The sequence below is a fragment of the Nerophis lumbriciformis genome, linkage group LG23 (assembly GCF_033978685.3).
Source record: "Nerophis lumbriciformis linkage group LG23, RoL_Nlum_v2.1, whole genome shotgun sequence".
NCBI classification, from domain to species: Eukaryota; Metazoa; Chordata; class Actinopteri; order Syngnathiformes; family Syngnathidae; genus Nerophis; species Nerophis lumbriciformis.
This window is the reverse complement of record NC_084570.2, coordinates 38,885,861-38,904,160: the sequence shown is the minus strand read 5'-3', so window position 1 is coordinate 38,904,160 and position 18,300 is coordinate 38,885,861. Positions and strand designations below refer to the sequence as shown.

Genomic DNA, 18,300 nt, shown 5'->3' with positions numbered 1-18,300 from the left:
GATGTGATGTACATGTAAATGACATGTAGATGTAATGTACATGTAGATGTGATGTACATGCAGATGAGATGTACATGTAAATGCGATGTACATGTAGATGTGATGTAGCCAATGACATGTACAAACCCCGTTTCCATATGAGTTGGGAAATTGTGTTAGATGTAAATATAAACGGAATACAATGATTTGCAAATAAATTTCAACCCGTATTCAGTTGAATATGCTACAAAGACAACATATTTGATGTTCAAACTGATAAACATTTTTTTTTTGCAAATAATCATTAATTTTAGAATTTGATGCCAGCAACACGTGACAAATACTGATAAAGTTGAGGAATGCTCATCAAACACTTATTTGGAACATCCCACAGGTGTGCAGGCTAATTGGGAACAGGTGGGTGCCATGATTGGGTATAAAAACAGCTTCCCAAAAAATGCTCAGTCTTTCACAAGAAAGGATGGGGCGAGGTACACCCCTTTGTCCACAACTGTGTGAGCAAATAGTCAAACAGTTTAAGAACAACGTTTCTCAAAGTGCAATTGGAAGAAATTTAGGGATTTCAACATCTACGGTCCATAATATCATCAAAAGGTTCAGAGAATCTGGAGAAATCACTCCACGTAAGCGGCATGGCCGGAAACCAACATTGAATGACCGTGACCTTCGATCCCTCAGACGGCACTGTATCAAAAACCGACATCAATCTCTAAAGGATATCACCACATGGGCTCAGGAACACTTCAGAAAACCACTGTCACTAAAAACAGTTGGTCGCTACATCTGTAAGTGCAAGTTAAAGCTCTACTATGCAAAGCGAAAGCCATTTATCAACAACATCCAGAAACGCCGCCGGCTTCTCTGGGCCCGAGATCATCTAAGATGGACTCATGCAAAGTGGAAAAGTGTTCTGTGGTCTGACGAGTCCACATTTCAAATTGTTTTTGGAAATATTCGACATCGTGTCATCCGGACCAAAGGGGAAGCGAACCATCCAGACTGTTATCAATGCAAAGTTCAAAAGCCAGCATCTGTGATGGTATGGGGGTGCATTAGTGCCCAAGGCATGGGTAACTTACATATCTGTGAAGGCACCATTAATGCTGAAAGGTACATACAGGTTTTGGAACAACATATGCTGCCATCTAAGCGCCGTCTTTTTCATTGACACCCCTGCTTATTTCAGCAAGACAATGCCAAGCCACATTCAGCACGTGTTACAACAGCGTGGCTTTGTAAAAAAAGAGTGCGGGTACTTTCCTGGCCCGCCTGCAGTCTAGACTTGTCCCCCATCGAAAATGTGTGGCGCATTATGAAGCGTAAAATACGACAGCGGAGACCCTGGACTGTTGAACGACTGAAGCTCTACATAAAACAAGAATGGGAAAGAATTCCACTTTCAAAGCTTCAACAATTAGTTTCCTCAGTTCCCAATCGTTTATTGAGTGTTGTTAAAAGAAAAGGTGATGTAACACAGTGATGAACATGCCCTTTCCCAACTACTTTGGCACGTGTTGCAGCCATGAAATTCTAAGTTAATTATTATTTGCAAAAAAAAAAAAAAAAAGTTTATGAGTTTGAACATCAAATATCTTGTCTTTGTAGTGCATTCAATTGAATATGGGTTGAAAAGGATTTGCAAATCATTGTATTCCGTTTATATTTACATCTAACACAATTTCCCAACTCATATGGAAACGGGGTTTGTACATGTAGATGTGATGTACATGTAGATGTGATTTAGATGTAGCCAATCCAATGACATGTAGATGTAGTCAATGAAATTTAGATGTAGTCAATGACATGTAGATGTAGATGTGATGTACATGTAGATGTGATGTACATGTAGATGTAGTCAATGATATGTAGATGTACATGTAGATGTAGTCAATGACATGTAGATGTAGTCAATGGCATGGAGAAGTACATGTAGATGGAGTCAATGACATGTAGATGTAGTCAATGACATGTAGATGTAGTCAATGACATGTAGATGTAGTCAATGACATGTGATGTAGATGTAGTCAATGACATGTAGATGTAGTCAATGACATGTAGATGTGATGTTTTTCTACATTTAAACACTTGCTTGTGGTCTACATGTCAAAATGTTGATGTTTTACAGACCATCTTCAAGACAACTTTCTGACCGTCTCTTCAGTAGGCGCTCTTATTAACGTGCCTCCACTTTGACAGCGAGTTTACTGACAGATGTAAGTTAGAACTGATCACTACTTTATATTAGAAATGACAACAACGGAGGGTGAATGCCCCACAACAAGGGCATAGAGAAAAAGAATGAGTTTATTGACTACAAAGGCGGACGCGTGCACATTTTGGGGATTTAAGCAGATCCCAAATACACATCAGCAGGTACCAGAAGGTAAGAAAAGTTGCTTTTGCATTATATTGCTAAACAAAACGCCAGATTAATGTCTGCTAATAGGTGCCATTTTGGGGTCCTTATACACACCATAATAATACTGTTTGTTGAAGCACAGTACGTCTGACTATGGTAGTCGTAATGCACCAACAATTCATCAAGCGGTGCGGCTTCATAGTTTACCAAAGTACTACTAAAACATTTTGATGGATTTTTGGGAGCCGTGTGTAATGTTCTATATTCTCAATAGAACATATAAAATGTTGGTGTTGTTTACTTGAGTCATATTGCAGTCTGCACCTATCTCTTATGTGTGACTGCCATCTACTGGTCACACTCATCATTACACCATGTACCAAATAAAATAGCTTTAAGGTTGGTAAACACAACCAGAATTAATAGGTACATTAGGCACACTGTCCATTACTGAAATATTACATTGTTTACTTCATATTGTGAGATATTACATCGTTTAGTTCATATTGTGTGAAATATTACATTGTTTATGGTTTATATTGTGTGAAATATTACATTGTTTAGTTTTAATATTGTGTGAAATATTACATTGTTTCGTTTATATTGTGTGAAATATTACATTGTTTAGTTAATATTGTGTGAAATATTACTTGTTTAGTGAATATTGTGTGAAATATTACATTGTCTAGTTCATATTGTGTGAAATATTACATTGTTTAGTGAATATTGTGTGAAATATTACATTGTTTAGTGAATATTGTGTGAAATATTACATTGTTTAGTGAATATTGTGTGAAATATTACATTGTTTAGTTAATATTGTGTGAAATATGACATTGTTTAGTGAATATTGTGTGAAATATGACATTGTTTAGTTCATATTGTGTGAAATATGACATTGTTTAGTTAACATTGTGTGAAATATTACAATATTTAGTTCATATTGTGTGAAATATTACATTGTTTAATTAATATTGTGTGAAATATTATATTGTTTAGTTAATATTGTGTGAAATATGACATGGTTTAGTTCATATTGTGTGAAATATTACATTGTTTATTTCATATTGTGTGAAATATTACATTGTTTAGTTAATATTGTGTGAAATATTACATTGTTTAGTTCATATTGTGTAAAATATTACATTGTTTAGTTAATATTGTGTGAAATATTACATTGTTTAGTTAATATTGTGTGAAATATTATATTGTTTAGTTAATATTGTGTGAAATATTACATTGTTTAGTTAATATTGTGTGAAATATTACATTGTTTAGTTCATATTGTGTGAAATATTACATTGGTTAGTTAATATTGTGTAAAATATTACATTGTTTAGTTAATATTGTGTGAAATATTACATTGTTTAGCTAATATTGTGTGAAATTTTACATTTTTAGTTAATATTGTGTCAAATATTACATTGTTTAGTTAATATTGTGTGAAATATTACATTTAGTTCATATTGTGTGAAATATTACATTGTTTAGTTAATATTGTGTGAAATATTACATTGTTCAGTTCATCCATCCATCCATTTTCTACCGCTTATTCCCTTCGGGGTCGCGGGGGGCGCTGGAGCCTATCTCAGCTACAATCGGGCGGAAGGCGGTGTACACCCTGGACAAGTCGCCACCTCATATTGTATGAAATATTACATTGTTTAGTTAATATTGTGTGAAATATTAGTTTATAGATAATATGACTCACTGCGGTACATTTGACTTTCAGTCCATGTGTGGCAGTACAAGGTTGGCAAGCCTAAAAACAACAAACAAAGTTAAGTCAACTTTGGATGTTTATTGCAATGATTCACCATTATCTTATCTCACACACACACACACACACACACACACACACACACACACACACACACACACACACACACACACACACACACACACACACACACACACACACACACACACACACACACACACACACACACACACACACAGTGACACAAGGTGTAAAAAACAGAACACAACAAAGTCTTGTAAAACACACAAACACTTTTTAGTCACTTCACATTCTCCATGTTGGACTTCACACTTGTGCTCTAGGAATTAGTCATTGTTGTTATATTTGTCATTCTTCTCATTGTTGTTGTTGTTGTTCTCAGTGTCATTGTCATTCTTCTCATTGTTGTTCTCAGTGTCATTGTTGTTATTGTTCTCATTGTCATTGTTATTCTTCTCAGTCATTGTTGTAATTTTTGTCTTTCTTGTTATATTTGTCATTCTTCTCATTGTCATTGTTATTCTTCTTCTCAGTGTCATTGTTATTGTCGTCATTCTCATTGTCATTATTGTTCTCAGTGTCATTGTTATTGTCGTCATTATTCTCATTGTCATCATTGTTCTGTCATTGTTCTCATTCTCATTGTTCTCATTCTCATTGTTGTTGTATCTGTCATTCTTCTCATTGTTGTTTTTCTCAGTGTCATTCTTCTCATTGTTGTAATTCTTCTCATTGTCATCATTGTTCTCATTGTTGTTATATTTGTCATTCTTCTCATTGTCATTGTCGTCATTCTTCTCATTGTCATTGTTATTCTTATTCTCAGTGTCATTGTTATTGTTATTGTTGTCATTCTTCTCATTGTCATTGTTATTATTGTTCTCAATGCCATTGTTATTGTCGTCATTCTTCTCATTGTCATAGTTGTCATTCTTCTCATTGTCATTGTCATCATTGTTCTGTGTCATTCTTCTCATTCTCATTGCTGTTATTGTCATTGTTCTTATTGTCATTGTCATCATTGTTCTGTGTCATTCTTCTCATTCTCATTGTTGTTATTGTCATTGTTCTTATTGTCATTGTTGTTATAATTCTCAGTTGTCATTCTTCTCATTCTCATTGTTCTCATTCTTTTCATTGTCATTGTTGTTATTGTTCTCAGTGTCATTGTTATTTTTATTGTAGTTGTTGTTGTCATTGTCACAATTGTGCTCATTGTCATTGTTGTTCTATTGTAGTAGTTGTTGTTGTCATTGTAGTTGTTGTGCACGTCCACAAATCAGTGTGTTGCATACAAAAAGTGCTGCAGGACCAACAAAGTTCAAATGAAAAAACACTGCTAATTAGTCTGGAGGTTGGAATCATTCAGAAAAATACACAATAACACAAATGAATGAATTTCGATGTGAACAATTGCCTAATAATTTATTAAATTGTGAAATATAATCTTAAAATATTTATGTTGAACAGATTTATTTCATGACCAATGTAATCATATTCAAAAGTGAAATCATTGGTCAAGTTTTCCCTTAAATTGTGAAATATAATCTTAAACATTTATATTGAACCTAATTATTTTATGACCAACATATTTACATTTTAAATAATTTGGTTTTTTTTTTCAATTGTGTAATATCATCTTAAATATTTATATTAGACCTAATTATTTTAGGACCAATGTAAACATATTTACATATGAAATAATTTAGTTTTTTTTTTAAATAATTGTGAAAAATAATCTCAAATATTTATTTTGAATTTTACTGTTTTCTGATTAATTTAAACATTTAAAAAATAACCAAAATAGATTATAAACTAAAAAATCTATTTGAACACAAAATAATTGGTTAAACTGTCCAATAAATTGTGAAGTATAATCTTAAATATTTATATTAAACCTAATTATTGGTTTAATTACTTGAAATAAAGGATCTTTTTTTTTTTTTTAATTGTGAAATATCATCTTAAATATTTATATTAAACCTAACTGTTTTCTAAACAATCTAAATATTTTAGAATTACCCAAATCAATTATTAAAATAAAAATGAAAACAATTTAAAAAAATTATAATAACCAAAATAGATTATTCAAAGACTAATTAATCCATTTAAACGCATAACAATTGTCCAATAAATTGTGAAAGATAATCTTAAATATTTATATTAAACCTGTTTTTCAGAACATTTCAGAATCACCCAAATAAATTATTAAAAAAAAAATAAAAAAAATAAAAAAATTAAATTATAATAACCAAAATAGATTATTTAAAGACTAATTAATCAATTTAAATGCATACAAATTGTCCAATAAATTGTGAAATATAATCTTAAATATTTATATTAAACCTAACTGTTTTCTGATCAATTTAAACCTTTCAGAATTACAAAAATAAATAAATAAAAAAACAAAAAAATATATTAAATTATAATAACCAAAATAGATTATTCAAAGACTAATTAATCAATTTAAACGCATATCAATTGTCCAATAAATTGTGTGAGATGATGTTGAATAATTCTATTAAACCTCATTGTTTGATTAGAAAACTTCCAATGGAATGATGTCGTGACATAGCTCATTAACAGGATCATAGCTATTTGTTTAAGATTAGACTTCACAATTGTATGCTAACGGAATCATAAATAGATGAGCATTATTTCATTTTCTGTACATTAAATTTTGGCACAAAATGCTCTGCTAGTGTTTCCACATATTTGTTGAAAGGCATTAGAATGAATTATTGCACTAAACACTAAATCTACTGCACTAAGTCTTGTTTTCTTTTTTTTCTCCTATTTTTTTTGGAAGTATTTGTTGAACTTTTACAAAAACATTGTCTCCAAGCTGCACGTATTATCAAACCCTTTCCTGACATGGCGTCCCACACGGGTGTTTTAGAAGGCGTCCCGATACTTTTGTCTGTGGCCCTCTATTGGCGAGGAACAGGAAGTGGGGGTTGGCACAGGAACCTTCATTTGGGAGCCTCGTCTGCGCTCTTGAACATGAGGATGGCGTTGGAGATCTTGAGGGCGGGGCCTAGCTTGATGCTCATGATCTTCACGATGTCCGTCTGCGTCAGCAGCAGGAAGGCCTCGCCGTCAATCATCTGCAACACAAATATTAAATTGTTTACTTCATATTGTGTGAAATATGACATTGTTTACTTCATATTGTGTGAAATATGACATTGTTTACTTCATACTGTGTGAAATATGACATTGTTTACTTCATATTGTGTGGAATATGACATTGTTTACTTCATATTGTGTGGAATATGAAATTGTTTAGTTCATATTGTGTGAAATATGACATTGTTTACGTCATATTGTGTGAAATATGACATTGTTTACGTCATATTGTGTGAAATATGACACTGTTTACTTCATATTGTGTGAAATATGACATTGTTTACTTCAAAGTGTGTGAAATATGACATTGTTTACATCATATTGTGTGAAATAAGACAGTTTACTTCATATTGTGTGAAATATGACATTTTTTACTTCATAGTGTGTGAAATATGACATTGTTTATGTCATATTGTGTGAAATATGACATTGTTTACTTCATATTGTGTGAATTATGACATTGTTTACTTCATATTGTGTGAAATATTAAATTGTTTACTTCATATTGTGTGAAATATGACATTGTTTACTTCATATTGTGTGAAATATTACACAGTTTACTTCATATTGTGTGAAATATTACATTTTTTAGTTAATATAGTGAAATATGACATTGTCTACTTCATATTGTGTGAAATATTACATTGTATAGTTAATATTATGTGAAATATTACATTGTTTAGGTAATATTATGTGAAATATTACATTGTTTAGGTAATATTATGTGAAATATTACATTGTTTAGTTCATATGGTGTGAAATATTACATTGTTTAGTTTATATTGTGCGAAATATTACATTGTTTAGCTAATATTGTGTGAAATATTACATTGTTTAGTTTATATTGTGTGAAATATTACATTGTTTAGCCAATATTGTGCAAAATATTATATTGTTTAGTTAATATTGTGTGAAATATTACATTGTTTAGTTAATATTGTGTGAAATATTACATTGTTTAGTGAATATTGTGTAAAATATTACATTGTTTAGTTAATATTGTGTGAACTATTACATTGGTTAGTTAATATTGTGTGAAATATTACATTGTTTAGTATATATTGTGTGAAATATTACATTGTTTAGCTAATATTGTGTGAAATATTACATTGTTTAGTTAATATTGTGTGAAATATTACATGTTTAGTGAATGTTGTGTAAAATATTACATTGTTTAGTTAATATTGTGTGAAATATTACATTGTTTAATCAATATTGAGTGAAATATTACGTTGTTTAATCAATATTGTGTGACATATTACATTGTTTACTTCATATTGTGTGAAATATCACATTGTTTACTTATATTGTGTGAAATATTACATTGTTGAGTTTATATTGTGTGAAATATTACATTGTTTAATCAATATTGTGTGAAATATTACATTTTTTAATCAATATTGTGTGAAATATTACATTGTTTAATTCATATTGCATGTAGTTCATATTGTGTGAAATATTACATTGTTTATGTCATATTGTGTGAAATATTACATTGTTGAGTTTATATACAGTGAAATATTACATTATTTAGTGAATATTGTGTGAAATATTACATTGTTTACTTCATATTGTGTGAAATATTGCATTGTTTACTTCATATTGTGCGAAATATTACATTGTTGAGTTTATATTGTGTGAAATATTACATTATTTAGTGAATATTTTGTGAAATATTACATTATTTAGTGAATATTGTGTGAAATATTACATTGTTTACTTCATATTGTGTGGAATATTACATTGTTTACTTCATATTGTGTGAAATATTACATTATTTAGTGAATATTGTGTGAAATATTACATTGTTTAGTGAATATTGTGTGAAATATTACATTGTTTAGTTAATATTGTGTGAAATATTACATTGTTTATTTAATATTGTGTGAAATATAACATTTTTAGTTCATATTGTGTGAAATATTACATTGTTTAGTTTATATTGTGTGAAATATTACATTGTTTAGTTAATACCGTATTTTCCGCACTATAAGCCGCCCCGGGTTATTAGCCGCACCTTCAATGAATGGCATATTTCAAAACTTTGTTCACCTATAAACCGCCCCGGGTTATAAGCCGCGCCTACGCTGCGCTAAAGGGAATGTCAAAAAAACAGTCAGATAGGTCAGTCAAACTTTAATAATATATTACAAACCAGCGTTCTAACAACTCTGTTCACCCCCAAAATGTAATGTGCAAATGTGCAATCACAAAAATAGTAACACTCAAATTAGTGCAGAGCAATAGCAACATCAATAACTCAACGTTGCTCGAACGTTTATGTCACACAACACACAAAATAAACACCTAAAGCTCACTTTCTGAAATTATTCCTCATCCATAAATCCCTCGAATTCTTCTTCAGTGTCTGAATTAAAAAGTTGGGCGAATACGGCATCCAAAATGGCCGGCTCCGTCTCGTCGAAGTCATCAGAGTCAATGTTGCTGTTGTTGTCCAGCAGTTCCGTGAATCCTGCCTTCCGGAAAGCTCGGACCACAGTTGAGACCGATATATCCGCTCAGGCATTTACAATCCACTGGCAGATGTTGGCATATGTCGTCCGGCGCTGTCTCCCTGTCTTAGTGGCGCAGGTCATCTTGTTGCTTCCTCTACCTACGCACCATTGATTCATTTATGTTCAATTCTCTCGCTGCTGCTCTATTTCCGTGTTCTACTGCGTGACTTATTGCCTTGAGTTTGAATGCGTGTCTCTTAATAGGAGCCATTTTGTGGTCTTTACAGATGTAAACACACAAATGAAATGAAACGTAATATCCGCGCGCTTCTTCTTCTACGGGGGCGGGTGCTTACCTTGGCGGTTGCTTACCGTAGAAGAAGAAGCGCTTCCTCTTCTACGGGGAAAAAAGATGGCGGCTGTTTACCGTAGTTGCGAGACCTAAACTTTATGAAAATGAATCTTAATATTAATTCATATATAAAGCGCACCGGGTTATAAGCCGCACTGTCAGCTTTTGAGAAAATTTGTGGTTTTTAGGTGCGGCTAATAGTGCGGAAAATACGGTACTTTGTGAAATATTACATTGTTTAGTTCAAATTATGTGAAATATTACATTGTTTAGTTAATATTGTGTGAAATATTACATTGTTTAGCTAATATTGTGTGAAACATTACATTGTTTAGTTAATATTGTGTGAAATATTACATTCTTTAGTTAATATTGTGTAAAATATTACATTATTTAGTGAATATTGTGTGAAATATTACATTGTTTAGTTAATATTGTGTGAAATATTACATTGTTTAGTGAATATTGTGTAAAATATTACATTGTTTAGTTAATATTGTGTGAAATATTAAATTGTTTAGTAAATATTGTGTGAAATATTACATTGTTTAATCACTATTGTGTGAAATATTACATTGATTAATTCATATTGTGTGAAATATTACATTGTTTAATCCATATTGTGTGAAATATTACATTGTTTAATCAATATTGTGTGAAATATTACATTGTTTAATCAATATTGTGTGAAATATTACATTGTTTACTTCATATTATGTGAAATATTACATTGTTTACTTCATATTGTGTGAAATATTACATTGTTTAGTTCATATTGTGTGAAATACTACATTGTTGAGTTTATATTTTGTGAAATATGACATTGCTTACTTCATATTCTGTGAAATATTACAATATTTATTGAATATTGTGTGATATATTACACTTAGTTTATATTGTGTGAAATATTACACTTAGTTTATATTGTGTGAAATATTACCTTGTTTAGTTAATACTTTGTGAAATATTACATTGTTTACTTCATATTGTGTGAAATATGACATTGTTTACTTCATATTGTGTGAAATATGACATTGTTTAGTTTATATTGTGTGAAATATGACATTGTTTAGTGAATATTGTGTGAAATATTACATTGTTTAGTTAATATTGTGTGAAATATTATATTGTTTAGTTAATATTGTGTGAAATATTACATTGTTTAGTTAATATTGTGTGAAATATTACATTGTTTAGTTTGTATTGTGTGAAATATTACATTGTTTAGTTAATATTGTGTGAAATATTACATTGTTTACTTCATATTGTGTGAAATATGCAGCTGAGATAGGCTCCAGCACACCCCGTGACCCGGAAAGGGACAAGCGGTAGAAAATGGATGGATGGAATATTACATTCTTAAGTTAATAAACTTATTACATGTTTTGAACAACAATGACTCAGTTAAAATGATTTTAGCAGCTGAAAATCCCCATAATCAATAAAATAAATGTTCATATTATATACACATAAATAATATTTATAACATATAATATATGATATAATAATATATACTGTAATATAAGCGGTAGAAAAATAGATGAATGGATTTTTAATTATGAATATTAGGTATCCATGGATGGATGGGCTGGGGATTTATACGGGGATTTACACCCTGCTGGTGTAAATAAAATGTATTTGACTTTTAAATCATAATTTGTTCTGTACTTTAATTCAAAAGGTGTTTTTATTTTTGTCGAAAAAAAAGAAACACAATTATATCTGTATCATAAACCACATAAATAATGTGTTTACATATAATATATAGTAAATACTGTAATATTGTAGTTATGAACATTAGGTGGTCCAGGGCTCCCCCTGCTGGTGTAAATAAAGTCTATTTGACTTTTAAAGACTAAAACTTCTTTGAAATCATAATTTGTTCTGCGCGTTGATTGAAAATATATATTCATTTTTGAGTCAAGTGCATTTGACTTTTAAAGAGTAATTCAGAGGCTGAATAATCGGAAAGTATAATAAGTAGTGTAACCTCTTCTTTGAAGAGACGAGCCTGGTCCTCACAGCCGATTAGATTCTGCACGAAAGTGAAGACCTGCAGGGCAAAACATGAATCATATTAATCATCATCCAGATGGATGAAAGAATGTGTTTGTGACGTCACCTCCTCCACGCTCCACGCTGCCACCTGATTGGCTACAATGCCCTCCACTCCAGGAAGTAGTTTGCAGTGTTGCTCCCAGCACAGAGAGACTGCACGCTCTGATGGACCACTCACTGATGACGTGTAGGACATGTCTGCCAACACAATGTTTACTTACATATGTATATATATTTAACTACTGCACACTCTGATGGACCACTCACTGATGACGTGTAGGACATGTCTGCCAACACAATGTTTACTTACACATACTGTATACTTCGCTAACTAAATATTTACTTACAAATATATTTAACCTACAAAAATATTTACTTACAAATATATTTAACTTACAAAAATATTTACTTACAAATATATTTAACTTACAAAATATTTACTTACAAATATATTTACTTACACATTTATTTAACTTACTAAATATTTACTTACACTTATTTTAACTTATAAAATATATATTTACAAATATATTTAACTTATAAAATATTTACTTACAAATATATTTAACTTACAAAATATTTACTTACAAATATATTTAACTTACAAATATACTTAACTTACAAAATATTTACTTACAAAATATATTCAACCTACAAAATATTTACTTACAAATATACAAAATATTATTAGTCCATGCGGCTGCTTCAACAGGACAGGTAAATATATATATATAAAATGTGTTAATATAATGTGTGTGTGCGTGTGGGTATATATATATATATATATATATATATATATATATATATATATATATATATATATATATATATATATATATATATATATATATATACCCACACACACACACACACACACACACACACGCACACACACTTTATATTAACATAATATATATATGTATATATATATATATATTTATATGTATTTATATATATACATATGTATATATATATATACACACACGCACAAACACATTATATTAACATAATGAATAAATAATAAATATTTATAATGTTATACTAAGAGTATGTGAAAGTTTGACTTCTATCTCGTTTACTTCTTTGTAATCAAGCAGAAATATCAAGCAGCTAAAATGCACCAAACATGGATAAGTGTGCTGAGTCTTTTGCATTTTCCCATCATGCATTGTAATGCATTTAAATGGGTGTAATTTTAAATGATGTGTTGTGCTTCGGAGTTTTTTTTTTGTTTTTTTTTTTAAATCCACAAAGTTCACTAAGCAGGTTGTGTGATGTGTGAGCGTGTGTGTTGACTCTCTGTGTTGGTTTTTTTGCGCCATGAGAGAGAAAGGTTGTTTGAATTGGGTCATATATAAAAATTCTGTGCTGTGTGGACTTCAATGTACAATTCATGGTCATTAACCTGAATTAGTGATATTGTCCACAAGATGGTGGCATAGTTGCAGCAATGACACTGTCAGGTTTTTCATTAAAGTCGTAAACAAGCTGGTGGGTTGTACTTTTGACACCGCTGAACTAAACCGATTGTTTTTGTCCTGGACAATAACATAAGTGTTCCTTATTTTAGATCTTGGTAAAAACTAAATATTTTTTTTTAAATTGAACTTTAAAAAAAGTGTTATTAACTAGTTTTGGACAAAAAACCCTCACACCTTTCTGATAAAAAAGTGATTTTCATCATGTTTTGCATAAACAAATTACAAAATGATTTATTTTTAATTAAATCAACAAAACACATTTTGTTAATTAATGTGTATTTATTTTAAAAGGGAACATTATCACAATTTCAGAATGGTTAAAACCATTAAAAATCAGTTCCCAGTGGCTTATTATATTTTTCGAATTTTTTTTTCAAAATTTTACCCATCACGCAATATCCCTAAAAAAAGCTTCAAAGTGCCTGATTTTAACCATCGTTATAAACACCTGTCCATTTTCCTGTGACGTCACATAGTGAAGCCAACACAAACAAACATGGCGGAAAGAACAGCAAGCTATAGCGACATTAGCTCGGATTCAAACTCGGATTTCAGCGGCTTAAGCGATTCAACAGATTACGAATGTATTGAAACGGATGGTTGTAGTGTGGAGGCAGGTAGCGAAAACGAAATTGAAGAAGAAACTGAAGCTATTGAGCCATATCGGTTTGAACCGTATGCAAGCGAAACCGACGAAAACGACACGACAGCCAGCGACACGGGAGAAAGCGAGGACGAATTCGGCTATCGCCTTCTAACCAACGATTGGTATGTGTTTGTTTGGCATTAAAGGAAACTAACAACTATGAACTAGGTTTACAGCATATGAAATACATTTGGCAACAACATGCACTTTGAGAGTGCAGACAGCCCAATTTTCATCAATTAATATATTCTGTAGACATACCCTCATCCACGCTCTTTTCCTGAAAGCTGATCTGTCGAGTTTTGGAGTTGATGTCAGCAGGCCAGGGAAGCTAGGGTCGATAGGGGGTTTAGCTCGCTCGTCTGCGGGAACAAACTGCAGCCATTGCTTGTCGTGCTAGCGAGGTCCTTTGTCCCTGAATTGCTCACACACTCCGGCAGATTCAATGGGGGTCTGGCGGCAGATTTCTTTGACTTTATCGTTGGAAATGCATCTGCTTTGAGTGTCGCAGGATATCCACACATTCTTGCCATCTCTGTCGTAGCATAGCTTTCGTCGGTAAAGTGTGCGGAACAAACGTCCAATTTCTTGCCACTTTCGCATCTTTGGGCCACTGGTGCAACTTGAATCCATCCCTGTTCGTGTTGTTACACCCTCCGACAACACACCGACGAGGCATGATGTCTCCAAGGTACGGAAAACAGTCGAAAAAAACGGAAAATAACAGAGCTGATTTGACTCGGTGTTTGAGAAAATGGCGGATTGCTTCCCGATGTGACGCCACGTTGTGACGTCATCGCTCCGAGAGCGAATATTAGAAAGGAGTTTAATTCGCCAAAATTCACCCATTTAGAGTTCGGAAATCGGTTAAAAAAATATATGGTCTTTTTTCTGCAACATCAAGGTATATATTGACGCTTACATAGGTCTGGTGATAATGTTCCCCTTTAATCATTTTGTTGTGGTATTTTAGGTGAAAATAAGCAGAAACATGTTGAAGACGTGATTTTTGCATCCTGTCAAATAGATCAGGGGTTCTTAACCTTTTTGACCTCGGGTCCCCACTTTTCCACTACAGAGGGGCCCGGAGCCTACTCAAATATTGCCACTGAATTAGTCATCTGACTCTCGACTTTAACAACTGTAGCTAATGGTTGACAACCCTGGCATTATTTACATACCTTAATTGTTTCCAAACGGTGTCTGTAACACGGTTGTAAAACAGCTGATCAAACAAAACAGAAGTCATGGTCATGGACCCACTAGCTGCGCAAGCTAGCACTCCAATCAGCTAAACAGACTCAATAACTCCACGGTGATGTTTTGGTGAATTTACTGAGGAATTTGTGAAAGTGAAACAATACAAAAATAATGCCATTGTAAGTTAATAATACTAACACAGACACTCGTAAACCTGTTAGCATATTAGCTAATGCTAACAACGCTAGCTTGATTACATTATGATAGCACGTACAAATATGCATGAAAACACTCCTACAGACATTACACATGGGACGCTTTAGTAATTAAGAATTGTTTTAGTTATGTTGTAAAACTTACAAACGTTGCTTTTTAGTGATAAATGAAGAATCCATACGAGTAGAACCGCTATGGCTGGTTTAGTAAACAAAAATTGTTTTAGTTATATTGTAAAACTTACAAACGCTACTTTTTAGTGATAAATGAAGAATCCATACGAGGCCTGGGGCCTACTCAAATATTGCCACTGAATTAGTCATCTTACTCTTGACTTTAACAACTGTAGCTAATGGTTGACAACCCTGCCAAATGATGTGAAAGCACGTATTAATCACACAAAGGCTTCGGTCAGACTGATTACAAAAATAAAATATTTAAATATACTGCAAAAGAAGGGACGCCTAAAATAAATGTACATACAATTACGCGGTGCTGAAATAAATACATTCTAACTAAATTCGTTATAAATAATAATATGTTTTTTAAATAAACTGTCAATGAAATTTAGGTGCAGATGTACAGTCGCGATCAAAAGTTGTAAAGAACATAATGTCATGGCTGTCTTGAGTTTTCAATAATTTGCTGGGTATTGTGGCCAAACAGCTACACTTTTGTTTCATCTGACATCACATAGACAAAGATAAGACCTTCTAGAGGAAAGTTCTGTGGTCAGATGAAACAAAAATTTAGCTGTTTGGCCACAATACCCAGCAATATGTTTGGAGGAGAAAAGGTGAGGCCTTTAATCCCAGGAACACCATTCCTACCGTCAAGCATGGTGGTGGTTGTATTATGCTCCTGTTTGGCCGCCAATAGAACTGGTGCTTTAAATGGGACAATGAAAAAGGAGGATTACCTCTAAATTCTTTAGGACAAGCTAAAATCATCAGCCCGGAGGTTGGGTCTTGGGCGCAGTTGGGTGTTCCAACAGGACAGTGACCCCAAACACACGCCAAAAGTGGTAAAGGAATGGCTAAATCAGGCGAAAATGGAGGTTTTAGAATGGCCTTCCCAAAGTCCTGACTTAAACGTGTGGACAATGCTGAAGAAACAAGTCCGTGTCAGAAAACCAACACATTTAGCTGAACTGCACCAATTTTGTCAAGAGGAGTGGTCAAAAATTAAAGCAGAAGCTTGTGGGTGGCTACCAAAAGCGTCTTATTGCAGTGAAACTTGCCGAGGGACATGTAAGCAAATATTAACATTGCTGTATGTATACTTTTGACCCAGCAGATTTGGTCACATTTTCAGTAGACCCATAATAAATTCATAAAAGAACCAAACTTCATGAATGTTTTTTGTGACCAACAAGTATGTGCTCCAATCACTCTATCACAAAAAAATAAGAGTTGTAGAAATAATTGGAAACTCAAGACAGCCATGACATTATGTTCTTTACGAGAGTAGGTACACTGTAAATACAGCTTCTCTACTTTAGTCATCATTTTTGCACTTAAAAAACTTCTCTCTGACTTTAGCTCCAGACTTCTTCTGTTTGTTTGATGTTGTCATTGCTGCCACCAGTGGTGGAAAGGTGTATTATAGCTAACTCGGGTTAAGAAAGAGTGGCTGTAATCAAAAGGGTACAAACTCACTGAGAAAGTCTCTCTGCTGGTTCTTTCTGTATTTGGGGGGGCGACCGATCCTGCAACAACAAGACCTCGATGTCAACAGAGACAAAAAAGCAAAGGCGACATTGATTACCTGCCACGGAAATGTGAGGTCTTCTTGTTCTTCTGCGCAAAGAAGAAGCTCCTCTTGCTCTCCGAGTCCGACAGCTCGGCCTTCAGCCTGCTCTGGTTGCGCTCGGCCAGCGGGCAGCCCGACACGCAGTGGTGGGCCGTGAAGCGCCCCGTCGCGTGACCCGATCCGTCGCAGCCGGGAGTCGGACACTTCCTGTTGGGGTTGTTTTCCCAGAACATCTTGAAACACGTTCGTTAGCGTGGCCGGAATGAGAAGCCGACCTGTTGTGGAAACTGTACTTGCTGCTCCTGCTGTGACTGACGGCCTTGCAGGAAACTGGTGCAGGGTAGGCGGACTGGACCGCCATCATGGCCACATCTGAAGACATTAAAGCATTTCACTTCTACTTCCACTCAAGCGTTACCAACAACATGGATGTCCAGGTCTTGGGAGTTGCTTGCTTCTTGAAAAACACCACAAGAAGACTTTGGCTACACTCACACACCATGTCCAATTTAGGATTCTTTTTGGTCACATCCGATCTTTTTGTTAGTGGCTGTTCACGTTTAAAAAAAGAAAGGTGGTGTCTAATGTGAATGCAATCTGACCCGTAAGTAATGTCCTGATACGAAAATATTTCCACATTTTTTTAAATAAAGGGCACCGCAAACAAAAAATTTATTATTGTCTTTATTGTAACAACAAATCTTAGTCTTAGTCAAGTAGTCTCCTCTCTGAGCTGCCACCTTAACGTGGTAGAGGTGTTTGCGTGTCCCAATGATCCTAGGAGCTATGTTGTCCGGGGGCTTTATGCCCCCTGGTAGGGTCTCCCAAGACAAACTGGTCCTAGGTGAGGGATCAGACAAAGAGCAGCTCGAAGACCTCTATGAAGAAAACAAGCAAGGAACCCAGATTT

The 18,300-nt window shown here is 33.2% G+C and overlaps 1 protein-coding gene across 9 annotated transcripts in view; it reads right to left on the bottom strand.

Moving 5' to 3' along the window:
* Positions 1 to 3,760: 3,760 nt before the first annotated feature.
* l3mbtl1 (L3MBTL histone methyl-lysine binding protein 1) overlaps positions 3,761 to 18,300 on the bottom strand; it is a 74,276-nt gene continuing 59,736 nt past the window's right edge. For 2 of the 9 annotated variants that reach the window (XM_072915903.1, XM_072915901.1), the window contains exons 18-23: positions 17,666 to 17,762; positions 17,406 to 17,597; positions 17,297 to 17,346; positions 12,160 to 12,293; positions 12,028 to 12,090; positions 5,963 to 7,207 (exon numbers count right to left, since the gene is read on the bottom strand). In XM_072915903.1, the coding sequence (XP_072772004.1) occupies positions 7,073 to 7,207; positions 12,028 to 12,090; positions 12,160 to 12,293; positions 17,297 to 17,346; positions 17,406 to 17,597; positions 17,666 to 17,762 (671 nt within the window). In that variant the 3' untranslated portion in view covers positions 5,963 to 7,072. Of the gene's footprint in view, positions 4,122 to 5,961; positions 7,208 to 12,027; positions 12,091 to 12,159; positions 12,294 to 12,351; positions 12,383 to 17,296; positions 17,347 to 17,405; positions 17,598 to 17,665; positions 17,763 to 18,300 lie in introns of those variants that run through there. The other 7 variants (XM_072915904.1, XM_072915905.1, XM_072915902.1 and 4 more) reach the window with 6 other exon arrangements.